Below are 17,148 nucleotides of genomic sequence, written 5' to 3' on the forward strand. Positions count from 1 at the left end.
AGCGACCAAGCCCCTTCCCCCCATCTCTGTCATCCCCTCTGCCCTTTCCAGCCCATTTCCCTCTTGGTCCATCCCCGTCAGGCCTATGCGAGGCTGAGCAGCTGGCCATCGGCAGCCTCCACGTTCCTGGTGGTGGACGGTTATCCCCTAGGACAGTCAGAGCCAGCTAGGGCCACCTCCCGCTGTTCTGTTAGCCCCCCAGCGAGCAGGACCCCACTTTCCAACTGGACCATCAGCCGGTCAGCCAGAGAGCAGGGGCCAGGCTGTACCTCCACCTGCGCCATCAGCTGGGGCCAGCCCCCAACTGGCTGTCCATTGGGCAGTGAGCGGCGGGGACGCCTCGCCTGCCAGATGTCGGGCGCCGAGTCGGAGGAGCCATGGGCCTGCTTCTGAAGAGCTCTGAAGTTCACGCCGTGGTCTCCTCAGCCGCTGAGCTCAGCTCCCCGCTGGTGTCCTCGGGGGCTTCCTGTCAGCTGCTCTGCCCCGAGTCGGGTTGTGGGCCTGATGTGTACGGTGCACGTGGTCCCTGGGGCCGGGGGTACCTCTGCACCACCCCCTGCCTGGGCTCTCGTGCAGGGCGCTCGCTGTGCGCCAGTCCGGTTCCGGTTCAGACGTGGGCTGACCTGACGTAGGTGGTGTGGAGCTGGGGCTCGGGGGCTGCCCCGCCGCTCACCTCAGCAGCTCCCTTCGCTCTCGAGCCCCAACTTCCTCGTGTGGCCCGTGGAGATGGTAATGTTTCCCCCAGGGAAGCACCGTGAGGACTAAACGAGATGCTCTGGTATTATTCTGCCTCATCCGATGCACAAAACCCTGAAACGCAGGGATACTCCATCCCATTTTACAGAAGAGGTAACTGAGGCTCAGGAAGGTGGGGTGACTTGCCGAGATCACACTCTTTCGAAGGAAGTTCCCAAGAAAGGCCACCTTGGGTCAGCCTTAGGTGTGCTATAATTAGCATTTTTAATTTCTGAAAAGGATGCTCCCCCCGCTGCCACCACCTTCCCCCCACCCCCAGCTGGCAGATGATGACTCTGGGAGCCGGTCTCTCCCTTCCTCAGCATCCCCCGCTCGCACCCTGGGCCTCCCGCCCTCAGGAGTGGACAGAACCCAGGACTGGTTGGCAGGCCTGGGTTCCAGCCTTGGCTCAGTTTCCACCTCTCTGTGTGACCTCGACCAAGTCCCTATCCCTCTCTGGGCCTCCCTTTTCCCCCTCTGTAAAATCGGGACAACCAGGGCCTCCTTCCAGGGCTGCTCAGAAGCTTAACTGAGTCAGAAGGAACTTGACTGAGCTGGGAGGGGCTGTGTGAGCCGATGGGATCCTGAGTTGATTTATTTCCTTTATATGGAAGGATTTGGGATGGGGGGGGCTCCCCCTCAGTGTGTGGTTTTGGGGAGGAACTTGTCCTCACATGACACACTCACACACACGCACACACTCAGTTCTGGGGCTTCATCCTTGCTCTTCCCACCACTCAGCGGAAAACCCCCAGGCCCAGAGCACCCCCAGGAGGGTGCAGGGTCCAGACCACTCAGCTAGATTAGGGAGGGGCCACCCCTGGGCCCGCCCCCCCCGGAAGAGCCACTAGAGATGCTCCAGGCGGGGCTCCGGGACCTGAGCAGCAGCTTCCCCGTGCCCTTGGCAGGGCCATCCTGCCAGTCCCCTGGCCACAAGCCGGCCCCTGAATGATTCATGCCACCTTGAACTTGACTCCTGGCGTGACAAGCCGAGCGGGAAGAGCCGCCCCCTCCAGAGGGCGACTGGAAGCGTGCACAATGCAGGCTGCATAACCCCCAGGCGCCAGAAATGGAGTATTATTACTGCCCCAGCTTGTTGAAGCTCTTGCGGTACCTGTGGGTGAGTGCAGCCGTCCGGACCCGTATCTCCTTTTTCTTCTCCTCCCGAATCCGGCCAGCTTTGCTTCCTGGCTCTGTCTGGTCGGCAGTGTCTCTGTTTTCTTTAAGAAATGGTGGTTTTTTCAAGGAGGAGGGGGTGTTGGGAAAGGGATGGGGTTTGATCTGGGAGGCAGAGGGGGCTCATAGAAGAGGACGGGGTCCTGCCCAGGGTGGGTCAGTGGGCACGGCGGCCACCCCTCCAGTCCTCGGAAAAACAGGAAAAACAAGGGGAGCGTTAGTGATCTTTCCAGAAATCGATATTTCTTTGATTTACAGGACTGTTCTTTATTCTGAAATTACATCCTACTTGCCTTTGCGTGCATGTAAAAATGTCTCATCTTTTATGAGTTGGAAAGAATAGATTTTGTTTTTCTTTCAGTGAACTTACTAAGCAAAAGTAGAAAGTTGGAACCCTCCCATTGCGGCCTCTCCTCTATATAACAGAGAAAAAAAAAAAAACTCCAAACTTTTTTTGGCGAAATGCCAAAAACAGGGAACCCACGTGGAAGTGCTTTGTGGGGTATAAAGTGCTTTTCAAATCTTGTTTTGACTCTGAGATTGACCTGCTGTGTGTCCGCAGGCAAGTTGCTTCCCCTCTCTGGGCCTCTGTTTCCTCATCTGTGAAACTAAGGGGTGGGCAGTAGATGATGGTGGGTTATGTGACATTCATCAGGGCTCCATGAACAGAGGGGCTTAGTGGGGAATCGTCACAGGTGGGTCTCAGAGTTTTCCAGAACATTTGCCACCCGGCTGAGAACGCCCAAGAAAGTAAGACTTGGGAAATATTGTTTTTCCCCCTGCTGAATGTTTGCAAATACTTCAAATGCCGAGTCACCCAGGGAATTTTCCGGAGCTCCTAAAAATACAACTTTAGGAAACATTGTCCTTCAGCCGTTCCCCACCCCAGCCCAAGTCCCCTGCAGCAGTTGAAAAACAGGAGACACCCCCCCAACCCCCGCCGAGTCCTTCTCCTTTGATCACTGACTTTGGATTATTGTTGTCCTGTAAATGTAAGGGAACATTAACTGGTTTATTTTTTGTTAATTACAAAAATAATTTATGGGCATGGTAGAAAACTTGGAAGATATTGAAGAACATGAGAAAGAAAATAAGCAGTCCACAATCATTTGTATTTGGGGATTCTGCTGCCCACTGGAGCCTCATGACCTTGATGTGCTGGACACACAGGCGCTGGGCTTCAGTGTTAGGGAGGCTGTGATATTGTGATTTATAGTAAGAAATACATACTTGGTCTTTGTTCCTGTCTCTGGCACAGGGCTCCTAAAACCCTTGGAGTTTCCAAAGTGATAAAAGTGATAAAAGTGTCTAGATATTCACACATGAGTTTATGTTAATGAGATGACTTTTGGCCTGCACCTAAGTAAGGGTGGGGGCTGGTTGCCAGGGAAACCAACTACATGAGCTCTTCCTCTTTCCCAGGAAGCCACGTCAGATGGAGAGTGACCAGCTAAGCGTCTATTATTGTAAGGGTCCTGATGGGCGGAGGGTAGCCCTCCCCATCCCTGCTGTAGACTCACGTAGCACAGACTATACATTCACCCATCACTCCATCAGCCTGGGCCACTAACTGCTCTCAGTTTTCTGCTCCATGTCACCTCTTCATAATGTTTCAAAATTTTGGGATACTTTTAGATGTACAGAAAAGTGGCAGAGATGGTTGGGGGAGTCCCTGTATATCCTTCACCTAGCTTCCCCTCGTGTTAGCATCTTACTGTAACAACCATAGTATATTGTCCAACGTAAGAAATTAACATTGGTGCAGTACTATTAACTAAACTCTAGGCTTTATTCCAGTGGTTCTCATCCAGGGACGACCTTCAGGGGACACTTGGCAATGTCTGGTGACATTCTTTGATTGTTGCAGCTGGGGCGGGGGGGTGCTGGTGGCATCTTGCAGGTGGAGGCCAGGGATGCTACTAAAGATGGTCCAATGCACAGGGCAGTCTCCCACCCCCCAAACAACCACCACCAACAGTGACCCATTCCCAACAGCAGTCGCACCAAGGCTGAGAAAGCCTGCTTGATTTGGATTTCACCAGATTATCCACCCATGTCCTTTCTCTGTTCCAGGATCCAATATGGGGTCCCACGGCATATTTTGCCTCTAAATTTCATCCATCGCAGTGAACGAATGAGTGTAGAATGTGCACGTCTCACTTCATGTGCCCACTGATAAGGGGAACATCTGCCCACATCTGGAAGCCCTCTGTAAACGTGTTGCTTCGTGACCGCTAACTACCTGCACTTGTCGTCAGCCTTGATTTATCAGCCGTTCTCCCACGGTTGGACACCTGGGTTACTCCCAGGCATTCACTACACGCACAACTTAGTGATCGTCATTCTCAGCCTTAAATCTCTATTCACTTTTCAGGTTCTTTCCTAAGTCAGCTTCTTAGAATTGGGGCCAAGCGTGGGCTGCAGCAGGTTTCTGCAGAGTTGGTCATTTGTCGGTGGGATGTCGGTGGTCTCCTGTTGGTGACCCGAGTCCCCCACGTAGCTGCAGTTCTGTTCTGGGGGCGAGGGGCGCTGCCCCCACCACCAAGCCCAGTCACTGCCCAGCATCAGCTGGGAAGTGGGGGAGGGAGATTAAGTTTCTGCTTTAAATCATTAGTAACTGTAGCTGGTGGCTACCCCTGCCATGGCTGTTTTGAGTTACTTAATCTCCTTTGTTGCCGAGATAACCCAGCCAGATGGTCCCAAGGCTGGTGGCCTTGCTGGGGCACTAGCACCAAGTTGGTTGCTTGTGGTTGTCAATTGCAACAATAATAATAACAACAATGGCCACCGTCACCACCACCATTCCTACTGAGCGCTCCCAGCGTCCGGGGCCCGCGCCTTTCATGGTTATCTCATCCTCACGAGAAACCAGAACCTTATGTGTGGGTCTCATTATTATCCCCATTTTGCAGTTAGGGAACCTGAGGCTCAGAGAGGTTAAGCTGCTCACTGAAGGCCTCCCCAGCTAGGAGGTGTCAGAGCCTGTATCTGAGTACGGGTCTCCCTCTATGACATTTTAGCTACTTCATTGACTCTGATCTTCCTGTTTCTCAGATGGGGAAACTGAGGCCCACGGGTTGAGGCGACTTGCCAGCCTACAGGAAATCCTTCGACCTGAATCAACTTTTGCAAAGTGGGGGATTATAGTGGGATGTTGCACTGGGCCAAGCTGGGCTCTGGAGGGGAGAGCCCTGGCTTAGAATCCCAGCTCCACCAACAGCAAGTCACATTGCCTCGCTGAGCCTCCGTTTCCCCATCTGCACGTGGATTGTGCTGAGGATTAGCTAAGACAAGCGGCATTAGTATCCTTGGCACAGGGCTGGACTCGGAGGAGGCGCTCACCATCTAGATGTTCTTGTTTGGGGGTGGCGGGAGGGCTCTGAGAGAATGGGAGACACCCCCGCCCCCAGACTTTCCCAGGCTCCCCAGAGGCTGCCTGTTCAGCCAGCCCAGAGAGCCTGAGCACTGACTCCTGGCTGGCCACCTTCCTTGACTCCATGTCACCCACGGCCAAGAGGGTTGCCAGAGTGTCACTTCTGACAGCTTCTTCAGGAAGAGGCTGTGTGACGCGGAGACCAAGCCCAGGGGCGGACCCCTGTGCTGTTGGTGGCGGGTCCCTTTCCTGCCCCTTTCAGATGCCTCCTTGCCAGGGTCTGTGGTCCGATGGCTCCGTCTCCGTGCAGTGACAGGGAAACCACTTTGTTTTCCATGGTGGTTGCTGAGCTTCATCTCCCTGCCTTCGACTCCATGGCCAGATTTTTTTTTTTTTTTTTTGGTGGAAAAATGTCCAAATGTCTAAATGTGGTTAGACTGGCCGTTCTCTCCCCAGGGCCTCCTTGTTGCCTGGTTACTCAGCTTCGTCCCTCACTCAGCCTGTCATCACCTCCAGGAATAATAATACCAGTCATGAGACAGTGACGTGCATTCCTCTCTCACCCTCCAAACACTTGCACGTGTGGCATCGCAGTTAATCCTCCCGACAGCCCCGAGAGCTGGGTAGTATTATTTTACAGATGGGAAGCCTGGAGCTCCAGGGGGTTGGGTGCCCACCTGATACGGACCAGCTGGCAAGGGGCAGGGCTGGGGTTTGAACTCGGGAAGTCTGGCACCAAAGCTAATGTGCTTGGTTATGGCATGTGGCTTCCCTCGGGCAGGAAGGATGCCCATCTTCACCCAGCCCCGGGCACGGTGCCCAGCACATAGTAGGTGCTCAGCAGACAGCGTGTGGAAGGCGTGGTGAGGACTGGATGGCTGTGGGCTTTCTTGGGGCGCCCGGCACTCCACACACACCTGTCCACTATTACCATTGCTACTGCTGTTATTTTTACTACCAGCTCCTGCGTCTCAGATCTTGGCGGTCTCACTCTGTGCTAAGGGTCCGGTTTGGCTTTGCAATGTCTGTGGCTGAAATAGGAGAACTGGCTATTTTTGTGCTGTTGGAGCCAGGGCTGAGGCTTGGGCCGCAGGCAGCTTGTGTCATGAGACTCGAGCCCTGGGTGCCTTGTAAACCCAGTTGCAGGGCGGAGAACTGGGGTCTTGGTGTCATAGCCTCCTGGCTTCCAGTCTCCACCGAGCAGCTTGCTAATGGAGTGGAGAGCTTCAGGCAAATCTCCTAACCTCTCAGAAAGTCAGTTTTGCCATCTGTAGAGTGGGAATGATAATAACATCTCCCTCGTGGGAGGTCCTGAGGACTCAGTGAGGCAATGCCAACAAGCCCAGGGCACAGTCGGTCCTGGATAAGTGTTAGCAGCTGATGCCGGTGTAGACAGCTCATGGGTCCTCAATTCAATTCAATTAAACGCCTGTGGCAGGGCCTGCTCTCAGTGTTTGAGATAATCCGTGAACCAGACGGTCAAAGATTCCTGCCTCGGGGACTAACGTTCCAGTGAGGGGTTCAGGCAGTAAACAATGGGCGTGTTACACAGGAACACTGTATAGTATGTCAGGAGTCGGGGTGGCCGGGAAAAGAAGGAAGTAAGGGGGTGAGAAGCTCAGGAGGGCTTGGATGGGTGGGCATGCCCCAAGAAGGTGACACTGGAACCGAGACTTTGGAAGAGGGGAGGGAGTAGGCCCAGGGAGGTTGCGGGAAGAGGCAGCAGCCAGTGCAAAGGCCCTGAGGTCCATGTGTGCACAGGCAGTTCTGTGGAACCAGAAGGAGGCCAGTGTGGCTGCAGCAGAGAGTGAGTGAGGCGATGGGAGTTGTCAAGGTCATGCAGGGCCTGGCAGCCACTCGGAAAACTATGCCTTGTGCTCTGAAGGGGATGGAGCAGTGGAGGGTGTTCGCTTGGAGTGGGAGGGACACAGTCTGACTTGGGTTTTGAACAGACAAAGGCAGAATCAGGGAGACCAGCGAGGAGTCTCTGCAGTTGTCCAGGTGGGAGATGACGGTGCCTCAGACCAGGGAGGTGGTGAGAAGTGGACAGATTCTGGATCTGCTCTGAAGGTCAGGCCACGGGATTCGCTGACGGATTGGGTGTGGGTGAGAGAGTCATACAGACACTAAGGATTTGGGGGCTGACGAAGGGAAGGATGGAGGTGCCGCTGGCGTCCGTTAGGAGAACTGCAGAGGAAGAGGGTCCTGGGGGCAGATCAGGATTTGGCTTTGACTTGTCGAGTTTGAAATGTCTGTTAGACATTCCCCATCCTTTCCCCAGCCTCTCTCTCCCTGTCCGTATAACCGAAGGTAATTCCTGCCCTGCCCGTGTCTGAAGGTTGTTGAGATGCTTTGGTGGGAATTTGAAAGGACCTCCGAGGAGAATGAAAATGCCAAGCCCATGCCGGGAGATTCTTTAGCCCCTGAGATATTTCACGCTGATGGGCTGAAGTGAACAGCGTTCCCTACTCTCAGACAGAGTTGTCTCAGGCTGGCAGCCCTTGCTGTCCCAAAGGAGCTGTTGCTGGGTTTCAGACATTCCAGGGATTAGAGCCATTAGAAGGGACATGCCAGTCCTATGACTGCCAAAAGGAATGATAAATGCAAGGTAGAAGCTCTGGAGGGGTGGGAATGTGGGCAAAACACTTCCGGGAACCAGGAGTCTGGGGTGTAATTGCTGTGTGACCCCGAGGCAATTGCCTGCCCTCTCTGGACCCCAATTTCTCTGTTGGTATAGTGAAGTATTGGGCTGGATTCTCCTTAAGGTTTTTGACTGTGCACAATCTCCTAATTCTAGGGATCCAGTAAAGAATAGAACTTTGGCGTCAGACAGACCTGGGTTCGAATCCAGGCTTCCCTGCAGTGTGACCTTGAGCAGGTGGCTTCCTGTCTCTGAGCCTCAGTTTTCTCACCTGGGGATGAGTAATCCCCCTTTCTCAAATGGGGATTATGTCAGCATCTCATGGTGGAGACCAGTGGGGGGAACACCTGGCACATAATAGGCACTAAATAAACGGGGGCCGTTATCTTTTTACATTCCTTCCCAAGGGAATTATCCAAACTGACTTGATACAAGAAGTGGGCTGGGGGACTCCCTGGAAGAATGATTTCCAGATGGAGACGCTAGAGGGCACTCCTGTTCTAACAAATCACTTGAGCGGCTGCCTTTTTAAAGACGGTACAGGGCTACCCCATTTCCACACCTGAGCGTGTGTAACCCTCTCCAGAGAGGCAGGCGCTCTGATTATCTCCATTTTACAGATGGGGACACCAGGGAAACCTAACTTGTCCTAAGTCGCACAGAGGGGAGGCCTCAGAACTGGGTTTCTAGGGCAGGGTTTTTCCCCGCTGCAGCCCGTGGTCTCTCTCTGCCCCTCAGGTCTCCTGCCGCCTGAGTCCTAAGGCCAGTGAAGGCTAGGGAGTCACAGAAACGGCCTTGCCACCAAGATCAGTCTCGGTGGGATAAGCCAGGCCAAGGCCAGCCCCTGACCTCCAGTTATTTCAGCTGGAAAATCCAATATGAAGAGGGTGGGGTATAGTATGGAGTGTAAACGATGGAGCAGATTTTGCCAAGTTTTGCTAAATCCTAGGATGTTGGTCCTTGCAGAGAATCTGCATCTATTTTTTTGGTAGCAAATCTGGCCTCAGTCCATCAGCAATGGAGGGATGAAAAGCTTGATGCAGACCGGTGCTGCTCTGCCACCCACTCTTGTCCCTGGTGGGCAAACGGATTTTCCAGAGCTGAAAAGGCACGTGGATTTGGGAGTTTCAAACTGAATGAACACATGGTTTCCATCCTCGAGGCAGAACGGGTGAGGGAGGAGGCAGCCTGGGCTAGCGGGACAGCGTCACTGAATCGGGAGCCAGGACGCTGGGCTGCTGGGCTGTGGTCCTGGCCGTGAGACCTTGCTTGTGCTGGTCACTGCCCCTTTCCCGGCCCAGCGTCTTCACCTGTGGGATGCAGTCATCGGCTCGTCTCAAAGTTGGCTTGCTGTGCTGTGCGTGTGTATTGAGTGCCTTTTCTGGGCTGGGCCCCGAGCTGGCTCTTAAAGCTTGAGTAGGACGGGGGGTGGGGGGTGGGGGGGAAGGACATTTAGGTGGCAGGACCAGCATGTGTGGAGGCCTGCAGGTTCTGGAAGCGGTGGGAGGTTTGAGGTGTCTTTGTTTGGAGCCAGAAGAAGACAATGTAAGTGCTTCCTCAAGGGTGGAGTAGTGCATGGATGAGAAGGCTGTCAAGGAATTTGGTCCAAATTAAGAAAACTCTTTGCTTTCTTTTTAAGAAAACCTGATGGGGTTTGTTGTTTGTTTTTTTTTTTTTTTTTATTAAGTTTTACTGGAGTATAGTTGCTTTACAACGTTGTGTTAGTTTCTGCTGTACAGCAAAGTGAGTCATCTGTACATGTATGTATATTTCCTTGTTTTTGGATTTCCTTCCCATTTAGGTCACCACAGAGCACTGAGTAGAGTTCCCTGTGCTATACAGTAGGTTCTCATCAAGGAAAACACAGTGCTTTATGTAGAAATTCTGAGGTAGGGAGGGACAGCTGTTTGCAGATGTATTCTGTTTAATGTCATATTAATATTTTGCATTAAGCCTACTGTATTAATAAAATATAAGCACATTCATGTTAACATCATATTATTTCACAGTTACAATATAAATATGATAATATAGTAATAGGAGATCTTCATGTACCTCTTCCTTTGTGTCAGTGTATGTATTTGCTAGGGCTGCCCTATCAAAATACCAGTCTGGGTGGCTTAAACAACAGAAATTTATTTTCCCACAGTTCTGGAGGCTAGCTGTCCGAGATCAAGGTGTTGGCTGGTTTGGTTTCTCTTGAGGCCTCTCTTCTTGGCTGCAGGAGGGCTGCCTCCTGGTTTGTCCTCACATGGCCTTGCCTCTGTGCACCCCAGGTGTCTGTGTCCAAATTTCCTCCCTGTAAGGACACCAGTCTCATTTTTACTTAATTATCTCTTTAAAGGCCCCATTTCCAAGCCCAGTCTCGTTCTGAGGTACTGGGATTAGGGCTTCAACATATAAATTTTGGGGAAACACAATTCAGCCTATAGCAGCCAGGCAGTAGGCAAAGCACTTCATATTACTTCGTTTTATCCCTCACAACAGTCCTGGGAGAGAGACACTAATATCATCCCCATTTTACAGATGATGAAACCGAGGCTCAGAGAGGTTATGTCACTTGCAGAAGATCACACAGCTGGTTGGCAGAGGAGCTGGGATTTGATCCCATGCTGTCTTGCCTTGGAGCCTGCACTATGTTAGTATATGTTTATAATTTGACTTGAATTCTAGGGAGGCCTTTTGTTTTTAACCTCTCACATTCTATTGAATGTACCCAATATTTCCTCATTGCCTCTCTGTACTCTGCCCTGTCCTTGTTTTAGGCGTAATTGGAAAAGACCCAGAGGGGGAGCGAAGGCCCCTGCCAGACCCCAGTGCTGCCCCAGCTTGCCTGGGCCCTCGCTGGCCTGTTGGCCACCTTCCCAGGAGGGGCGTGCCAGGGGCTGCCTGCTCCCCGCTCTGCCCCCAACCACCCGTGTTTGCCGAGAGCAGCCTGGGGCCCAGTGAAAGCAGCCTTTGTCCTCCAGCCGTTCCTCCCAGAGGGATGACCCTAAGTCCCACCTTGGGAACAAACCAGCAACCTGCCATGTGAGTTCAGGTCAGCACCAGTATCCTGTGGCGTCTCCCAGGCTAAACACGGTGTGGGGAGGGGGCGGCCTTGGCTACGGGGTTGCAAAGTTAGGTGGGATCCAGAAGGCGGCAAAGCACTCCTGTGTCCTGAGCGATGATGCCAGGGGCTCCTGTGTGCACAGAACTTTACAGTTTATAAAGTTGTTCCATGCTTTTCCGGGTTGGTGGAGCCTCCCCGATTGTGCACATCATAAAGTGCAGGGACTCGGAGAGACAGGTAGTAGTTTTTACAAGGAACCACTTCAAAACATTGGGGTGTAAGCCAACCACTATTTACTCTGCTCATAACATTCGGTGGGTCAGGAAATCGGGTAAGGCTCCATGGGGATAGCAGCTCTGTGATATTTGGGGTGTCAGCTGGGATCCCCAAACAGCTGGGGGCTGGAATCATCCAGAGGCCTCTTCACCCACCTATCTGGTGCCTGTGATGACTTGGAGGCCGGACTTTCTGGGATTGTTGTCCAGGCATCTGCTGTAGCTTGGGCTTCCTCACAACATGGAGGCTCAGGGCTCCCAGAGCAAGTGTTGTGGCCAAGAGGGCAGACCTGCATTGCCCTTTATGATGGACGCAGCCTCAGAAGTCACATAGCGTCACTTCTGCTGCTCTCTGTTGAGCGAAGCAGTCACAAGCCCCCCAAGATTCAGGAGGAGAGGACATGGATCCCCACCTGTCAATGGGAGGACAGTCAAGGAATGTGCAGCCATGTTTCAAAGCCGCCACAGCCAGAAATGAAAGTAAAATTACTAGGTAATGTTTATTGAGCACTTACTATATGCCAGGCACTGTGCCAAGGGCTTCCCATGGATGAACCTACGTAAGCCTCCCCACAGCCCCAGGGGTCAGGGGATTCGGAGCCTGATGTTTTCCTGTCAAGCTTTCAACCTGGCCAGACGGAGGAACCCAGGGAGATCGACAAGGCTGCCATTTGTTTGGTGTTGAACATGTCACAGTGGGAAGTTGTGGGCCGGTTTGTTTTTTTTCCCCTTCCTCCTCTAAACTTAGAATATTCCTTGAGTTCTTGAAAATTCTCACTTAGCTGTCTGATTCATCTCCTCCTCACTCACCAATTCTTCACTTTAGTGTTTATTTCAAGCAGTTTCTCTCTCCCTCCCCTATCACCCCTTCTCCACCCTGCGGCTCGTGGGAAGGGGCATAGCAAACTTCCCCGCTGCCGCCTCTCCCCGGGCTTTTGAGGAACCAGGGGGTGGGGCCTCGCGGTCCTGCCTGAGGAACCGAGCCATCACTCGGCCTCCTGTGTGCGCCGGCTTTGCTCTTCCTCCGCGGCCAAGTCTGGGGCTCACTCATCTGCCTCCCAAAGGTCTGATGTACAATAGGTGCCCAATATATGTTTGGTGAACTGAACATGTAGATGATGGAGGAAGGAAGAACGGCTGGCTCTTCAAGGGTGGAGGTTCTCTCCTGTGCACCTCTGCATCCCTGGCACGCAGTAGGCACTCAATAAATGTTCATTGTACCAAATGAAGGAAAGAAGGAATGGGTGGATGAGACTGGGAGCAGCGACTGGGCCTTACGTTTGTATCCTTGTCACGTAATGCAGTGCTGGACGCCCATTCATTCCCTCGGTGAATGAATGAATGATTGACTCCAATGAACTCTCCACCAGGAGGGGATGTGTCTATTCCACATCTGTATCCACAGCCGGGCACACAGCAGGTGCTCAGTAGTGCCTATGGAGCTGAATGAAAGAAAGAGGGAATGAAAAGAATGACTAAGTGAAACTTCCCATTATCAGGGACCTTGCCTTGTTCATCTCTGTCTCTCCAGTTCTCAGCACAGAGTCTTGTATACAGTAGGTGCTCATTCAATGTTGAATTCAGTGAATGAATGAAAAGAGAAACTTCTTGAGGGTAGGGACATGTCTTATTTGTTTCCCCACTTCCTAGAATGGGGCTTGGCACATAGTAGGTGCTCAATAAATGTCTGTTGAACTGAACGCATGGATGAATGAGCGAGTAAGTACGTAAGTGAGACTTTTGGAGCGTAGGGCCTGTGTCTTGTTCATTTCTTTCCTCAAGTCCTAATACCGGGTCAGGCATACAGCAGGTGCTTAGCAAATGCTTCCGCGCTGCCCCGACCTTTGTGGGAGTGTCCGTCCATCCCTGAGAATGGACTGAAAGGGGAAGGCCGACTGGGGGGACCTCGCCCGTCTCGATTAGCCCGCACCCTGCCCGCCGGGCCCCACGGCCGGGACTTCCTGTTGTTCCCGTCTGCACAGGTGAACAGGAAGTCCCCGAAGGCCTGCCCGAGAGCTGCTTCCCATATTTCCTTCATGCCGGGCTGCCCTCGGTGGGACCCAGGCGCCACACCGGGCCCCAGCGCCCGCTGGCCGAGGAACAGCACCCCCCAGGGACCCCACTTCCTGACCACATTAGCGCTTCTATTTTAGGGCCTGCTGAGTTTTTGCACAAGGCAAGTGAAGCCTGGGAGAATGTTCCACTCGGAGCCAGCCCCTAAAATCACCTTGTTCTCATTCTGGCCTGTTAACCCCCTCACAGCTGAGCAGCAGGAACAGAGCAGAGAGTCAAGGCTTTGGGGTCTGAGAGAGCAGGGTTGAAATCTACCTCTGTGGCTTTAAAGTTGAGCCTCAGTTTTCTCATCCGTGAAATGGACTTTATAAATACCCACACCACCACCCCCTCCTGTTTTCCCATCTTGGCCACATGTCGGTTGCTCTTTCAAACTCCCCGTGCTGAGGCTGCCCACTCCCGGAGTTATGATTTCAGTAGATTCCCAGCACTGTGTTTAAAAAACTGTCTGCCCCGCTTGATTCTGAGAGGCAGTGGCTCAGGCTAGGTTCCCTAGAAACAGAGCTTGAGATGGGGATTCATGTGTCCACGATTTAGTGACGGAGAACTAGAGTCGGCCTGATCCCTGGAGGAGTTCTGGAGGGGTGACAGCACCACAAAGTCAGTCCCTGCCTTGGAGAAGCAGGGTGGCTCTTCCTCCACCAGCTGAGGTCCGCTGTTGGAGAAGATAGGGCAGTGAGCAGTGGCAGCCAGCACCCCAGAACCTGGGGGAAGGGGGCCCCAGCCAGTACCGGGGGTCTGGGCGGGACACTAACAGCATCTACTGCTGTCAGGCAGCCTGGAGAGTTATGGACCCAGTGCAGTGAGATGCTGGGTGTGGATTGGCTGGCATGGAGAAGTCGATGCCTACCTAATAAGTAGTAACTTGGTAAAAATGAAGAGCTCTGAAGAAGATAGAAGTGGGTATATGGGTGTAATGATGCCGTTTGTTCCTCCAGCACGTACTGGTTGAGCGTGAGAGGCCAGGCTCTCAGTGGGCGCACAGGTGTGGACCCCACATTCCGTGCCTCCAAGGAGGGGTGACACCCACATAAATGGATACATGGGTAATGGTGCTGTACCTGTGATGTCTCCACACATTGGTGGGGAGGTTAGGCCCATTTTTAGGGGGAGGAAATTTAACACAGATGATGGATGTCTAAACATTCAAAATAGTTTATTTTTCTTTGATTTGAGAAAGTAATACAAAGACACAGTGAACATTTCCAATAGTGCAAAATAGCATAGCGTTCTACAGAAAAATGTGTCTCCCTGCTACCGCCAACCTGCAGTCCCACCCTGCTAGAAATTGGTGACAGTTTCATGCATCTCCTTGCAGAAATACTCTCTGCATACATAAGACTCTCTGTGCATGTATCTGTATTTCCTGTGTATATACACATATTTTTTAACACCATTCAGACCTTGCCATACATAGTGTTCTATGCCCTGATTTTTCTTTTTTTCATAATGATGAGACCTTTCCCTCTCAGCACAGTAGGTCTATCTCATTCATTCTGATGGCTTTATATTTTTCCTCTCACCGTATTTATTGAACCAGTCCCCTCCCGATGGATATGTAGGTTATTTCCAGTTTTGTGCACCGTAAACAACACTGCAGCGAACATCCTTGTGCAAACATCTTGGTGCCCTTGTGTGTTGCATCTGCAGGGGAAATGCCTAGCCATGGACTTGCCAGGTCATTTGAAGGTTGAATAGGGTTTTCCAGGTGGGCTGGGGCTGGCAGGAGTGGGAGTGAGGGGGAAGGGGAAGTGTTCAGGTATGAAGAACAGCATGAGGACATACAGGAGCTGACAGCTGAGAGCAGGGTGGCCTGCCTCCATCACAAATGTGGTCTGGGTTCCAGCCTGATGTTCAGATGCCACATCATCTGCCAGAGTTTCACTCCAGCTCTGAGAATGTGGGGTTATAGGTGGCTCTTATGAGGGGTCTGACACCATGTAAGGCACTGTTTCTGTCTTCTCCTTGGGTTCACATGGCACATCATCAAATAATATTGTTATCACAGTTTTATCACGGGCTCAGAGAGGTGCAGTGACTTGCCCAGGGTCACACAGCTAATGAATGACAGATCTACATGATCCCATAGGTCAGTCCTTCCACATATACCATGTTGCTCCCTGCTCTTCCTTGCTAGGAATTCCTTGCCAGGAATGCTCTTTCATTGGATGTCTATCCTGTTGGACCACAGCCTCCATGAGGGCAGGGATCTTCATCTGTCTCATCCCCTGCTGTGTCCCCACAGTCCAGCACAGGGCCTGGCACACAGCAGGCATGCAATGAATGTTTGTTGAATGACCAAGTGAACTAGTGAAGTTCCGGTCCATTCCATTACAAGCAAAACTTTTATTTGCTTGTAACAGTATTTATGATGATGATGATCTGGTTCCTCTTCTCAGAAATAGACTCACATTTTTTAAAGAAATGAAACATCTTTCTTTGCAAACCAGTTTATCTCGTAGGAATCTGACATTTTGCATTTTTTTCTTCTGGGAGCCAAACAAGGATGTCTATTCTGTAGAATGTCACGAGAGAAAAGAATCTGAACATTTCCTTTTGGAAATTACTGCATAAAAAGTTAAAGCGAGATGGAACTGTACTTGAAGATTTCAGTTGCCAAGGCTACCTGATAACACAGCGAATAGTGTTCTTACATATGGTCTCCACTAGACCTTCAACCGCTGTATCTCAGTTACAGAATTTTGGCTTTTAAGTGCGTTTAATGCAGTGAGGCTTTGAGAGGAGAGTCTTGCTGCTGGGTGTCCGCTGGCTGAAGTGCTTTAACCAGCAAGTATTTTTTTGAGCCTCTCCTGGGCCCCATCCTTCGGGGCTTGTCTTCATCACCATCCTGCGGGTGCTGGAACTACCACCTCCACTTCAGAGATGAGTACACTGAGCCCCATAGAGTTTTGTATGGTGTATATGTGTGTCCATTCACTATTTATTTGTTCGTTCATTTATTCATTTGTTTATTCTCTCAACGACTATTTATTGAACCCCTTCTCTGTGTCAGACACTGGTGTAGGCACTGAGCATCCCTGCCCCAGCAGAGTGTGTGTTCCAGTGGGAGAGACAGATAATATATACGAAAAGTAAATACTGATAAATGTATGAAACAGTAGAACAGGATGATGTGGCAGATAGAGGCTGGGAGGAGGTGTGGCTGTAAAGGCCCCAAAAGGGATGTGGCTTTTGAGCAGAGATCTGAAAGAAGGAGCCCACCATGTGGGGATCTGGGGGAAGAGTGTTTCAGGCGGTGGGAACAGCACATGCAAAGGCCCTGAGGCCGGAACCAGCTTGGAGGGGTTGAGGCCAATAGTGGGGTCAATATGGCCGGCCTGGTATTGAGCAGGGGGGTAGGGGGAGGCAGGTGGGGGCCTGGAGGGCCAGGGCAGAGCGTTTGGAGTTTGCTCTGGTCTTAGTGGAGAGCTGAGGGCATGCTTTTGGTGGCGGCTGATGGGATAGGTTGGAGATGGGGGCTGGGATCTGGTGCTGAGGAGGGATGTCGGGGTCAGGGTGGGGATGGGGATGGAGAAATGATCTGGTTCTGGCTGTAGTTTGGGGAGGGAAGAGGGTGGGGAGGAAAGGGACCGTGGAAGGTTTCCAGTTTTCAGGCCAGGACAGCGAGGTGAGTGGAGGAACTTGTGTGGAGAAGGCAGATTTGGGGCCAGGCATCAAGAGTTTCCTCCTGGTGTCTTTGAGGCACATTTGAGGCACCATTAGATTTCCAAGCAGGGAGAGAAGTGGGATTGAAGGAGGTTTCCCTTTGGCTTTTGAAGATGAGTGATGTCGAGGCTTTCCTGATGGGCCTGGTCCAGCGGAG

The 17,148-nt window shown here is 52.0% G+C and overlaps 1 protein-coding gene across 3 annotated transcripts in view; it reads left to right on the forward strand.

The window, feature by feature from the left end:
• The window catches only part of KIAA1671 (KIAA1671 ortholog), a 186,065-nt gene that overhangs the window by 91,378 nt on the left and 77,539 nt on the right, over positions 1-17,148 (forward strand). The window contains exon 1 of one of the 3 annotated variants that reach the window (XM_061170490.1): positions 1,621-1,855. The exons of the other annotated variants lie outside the window; for them this stretch is intronic. Coding sequence (XP_061026473.1) covers positions 1,805-1,855 — 51 coding nt within the window. The 5' untranslated portion in view covers positions 1,621-1,804. Of the gene's footprint in view, positions 1-1,620; positions 1,856-17,148 lie in introns of those variants that run through there. 3 annotated transcript variants of the gene reach the window in all.

Source organism: Eubalaena glacialis, chromosome 15 (genome assembly GCF_028564815.1).
Source record: "Eubalaena glacialis isolate mEubGla1 chromosome 15, mEubGla1.1.hap2.+ XY, whole genome shotgun sequence".
In the NCBI taxonomy this organism is placed as follows: Eukaryota; Metazoa; Chordata; class Mammalia; order Artiodactyla; family Balaenidae; genus Eubalaena; species Eubalaena glacialis.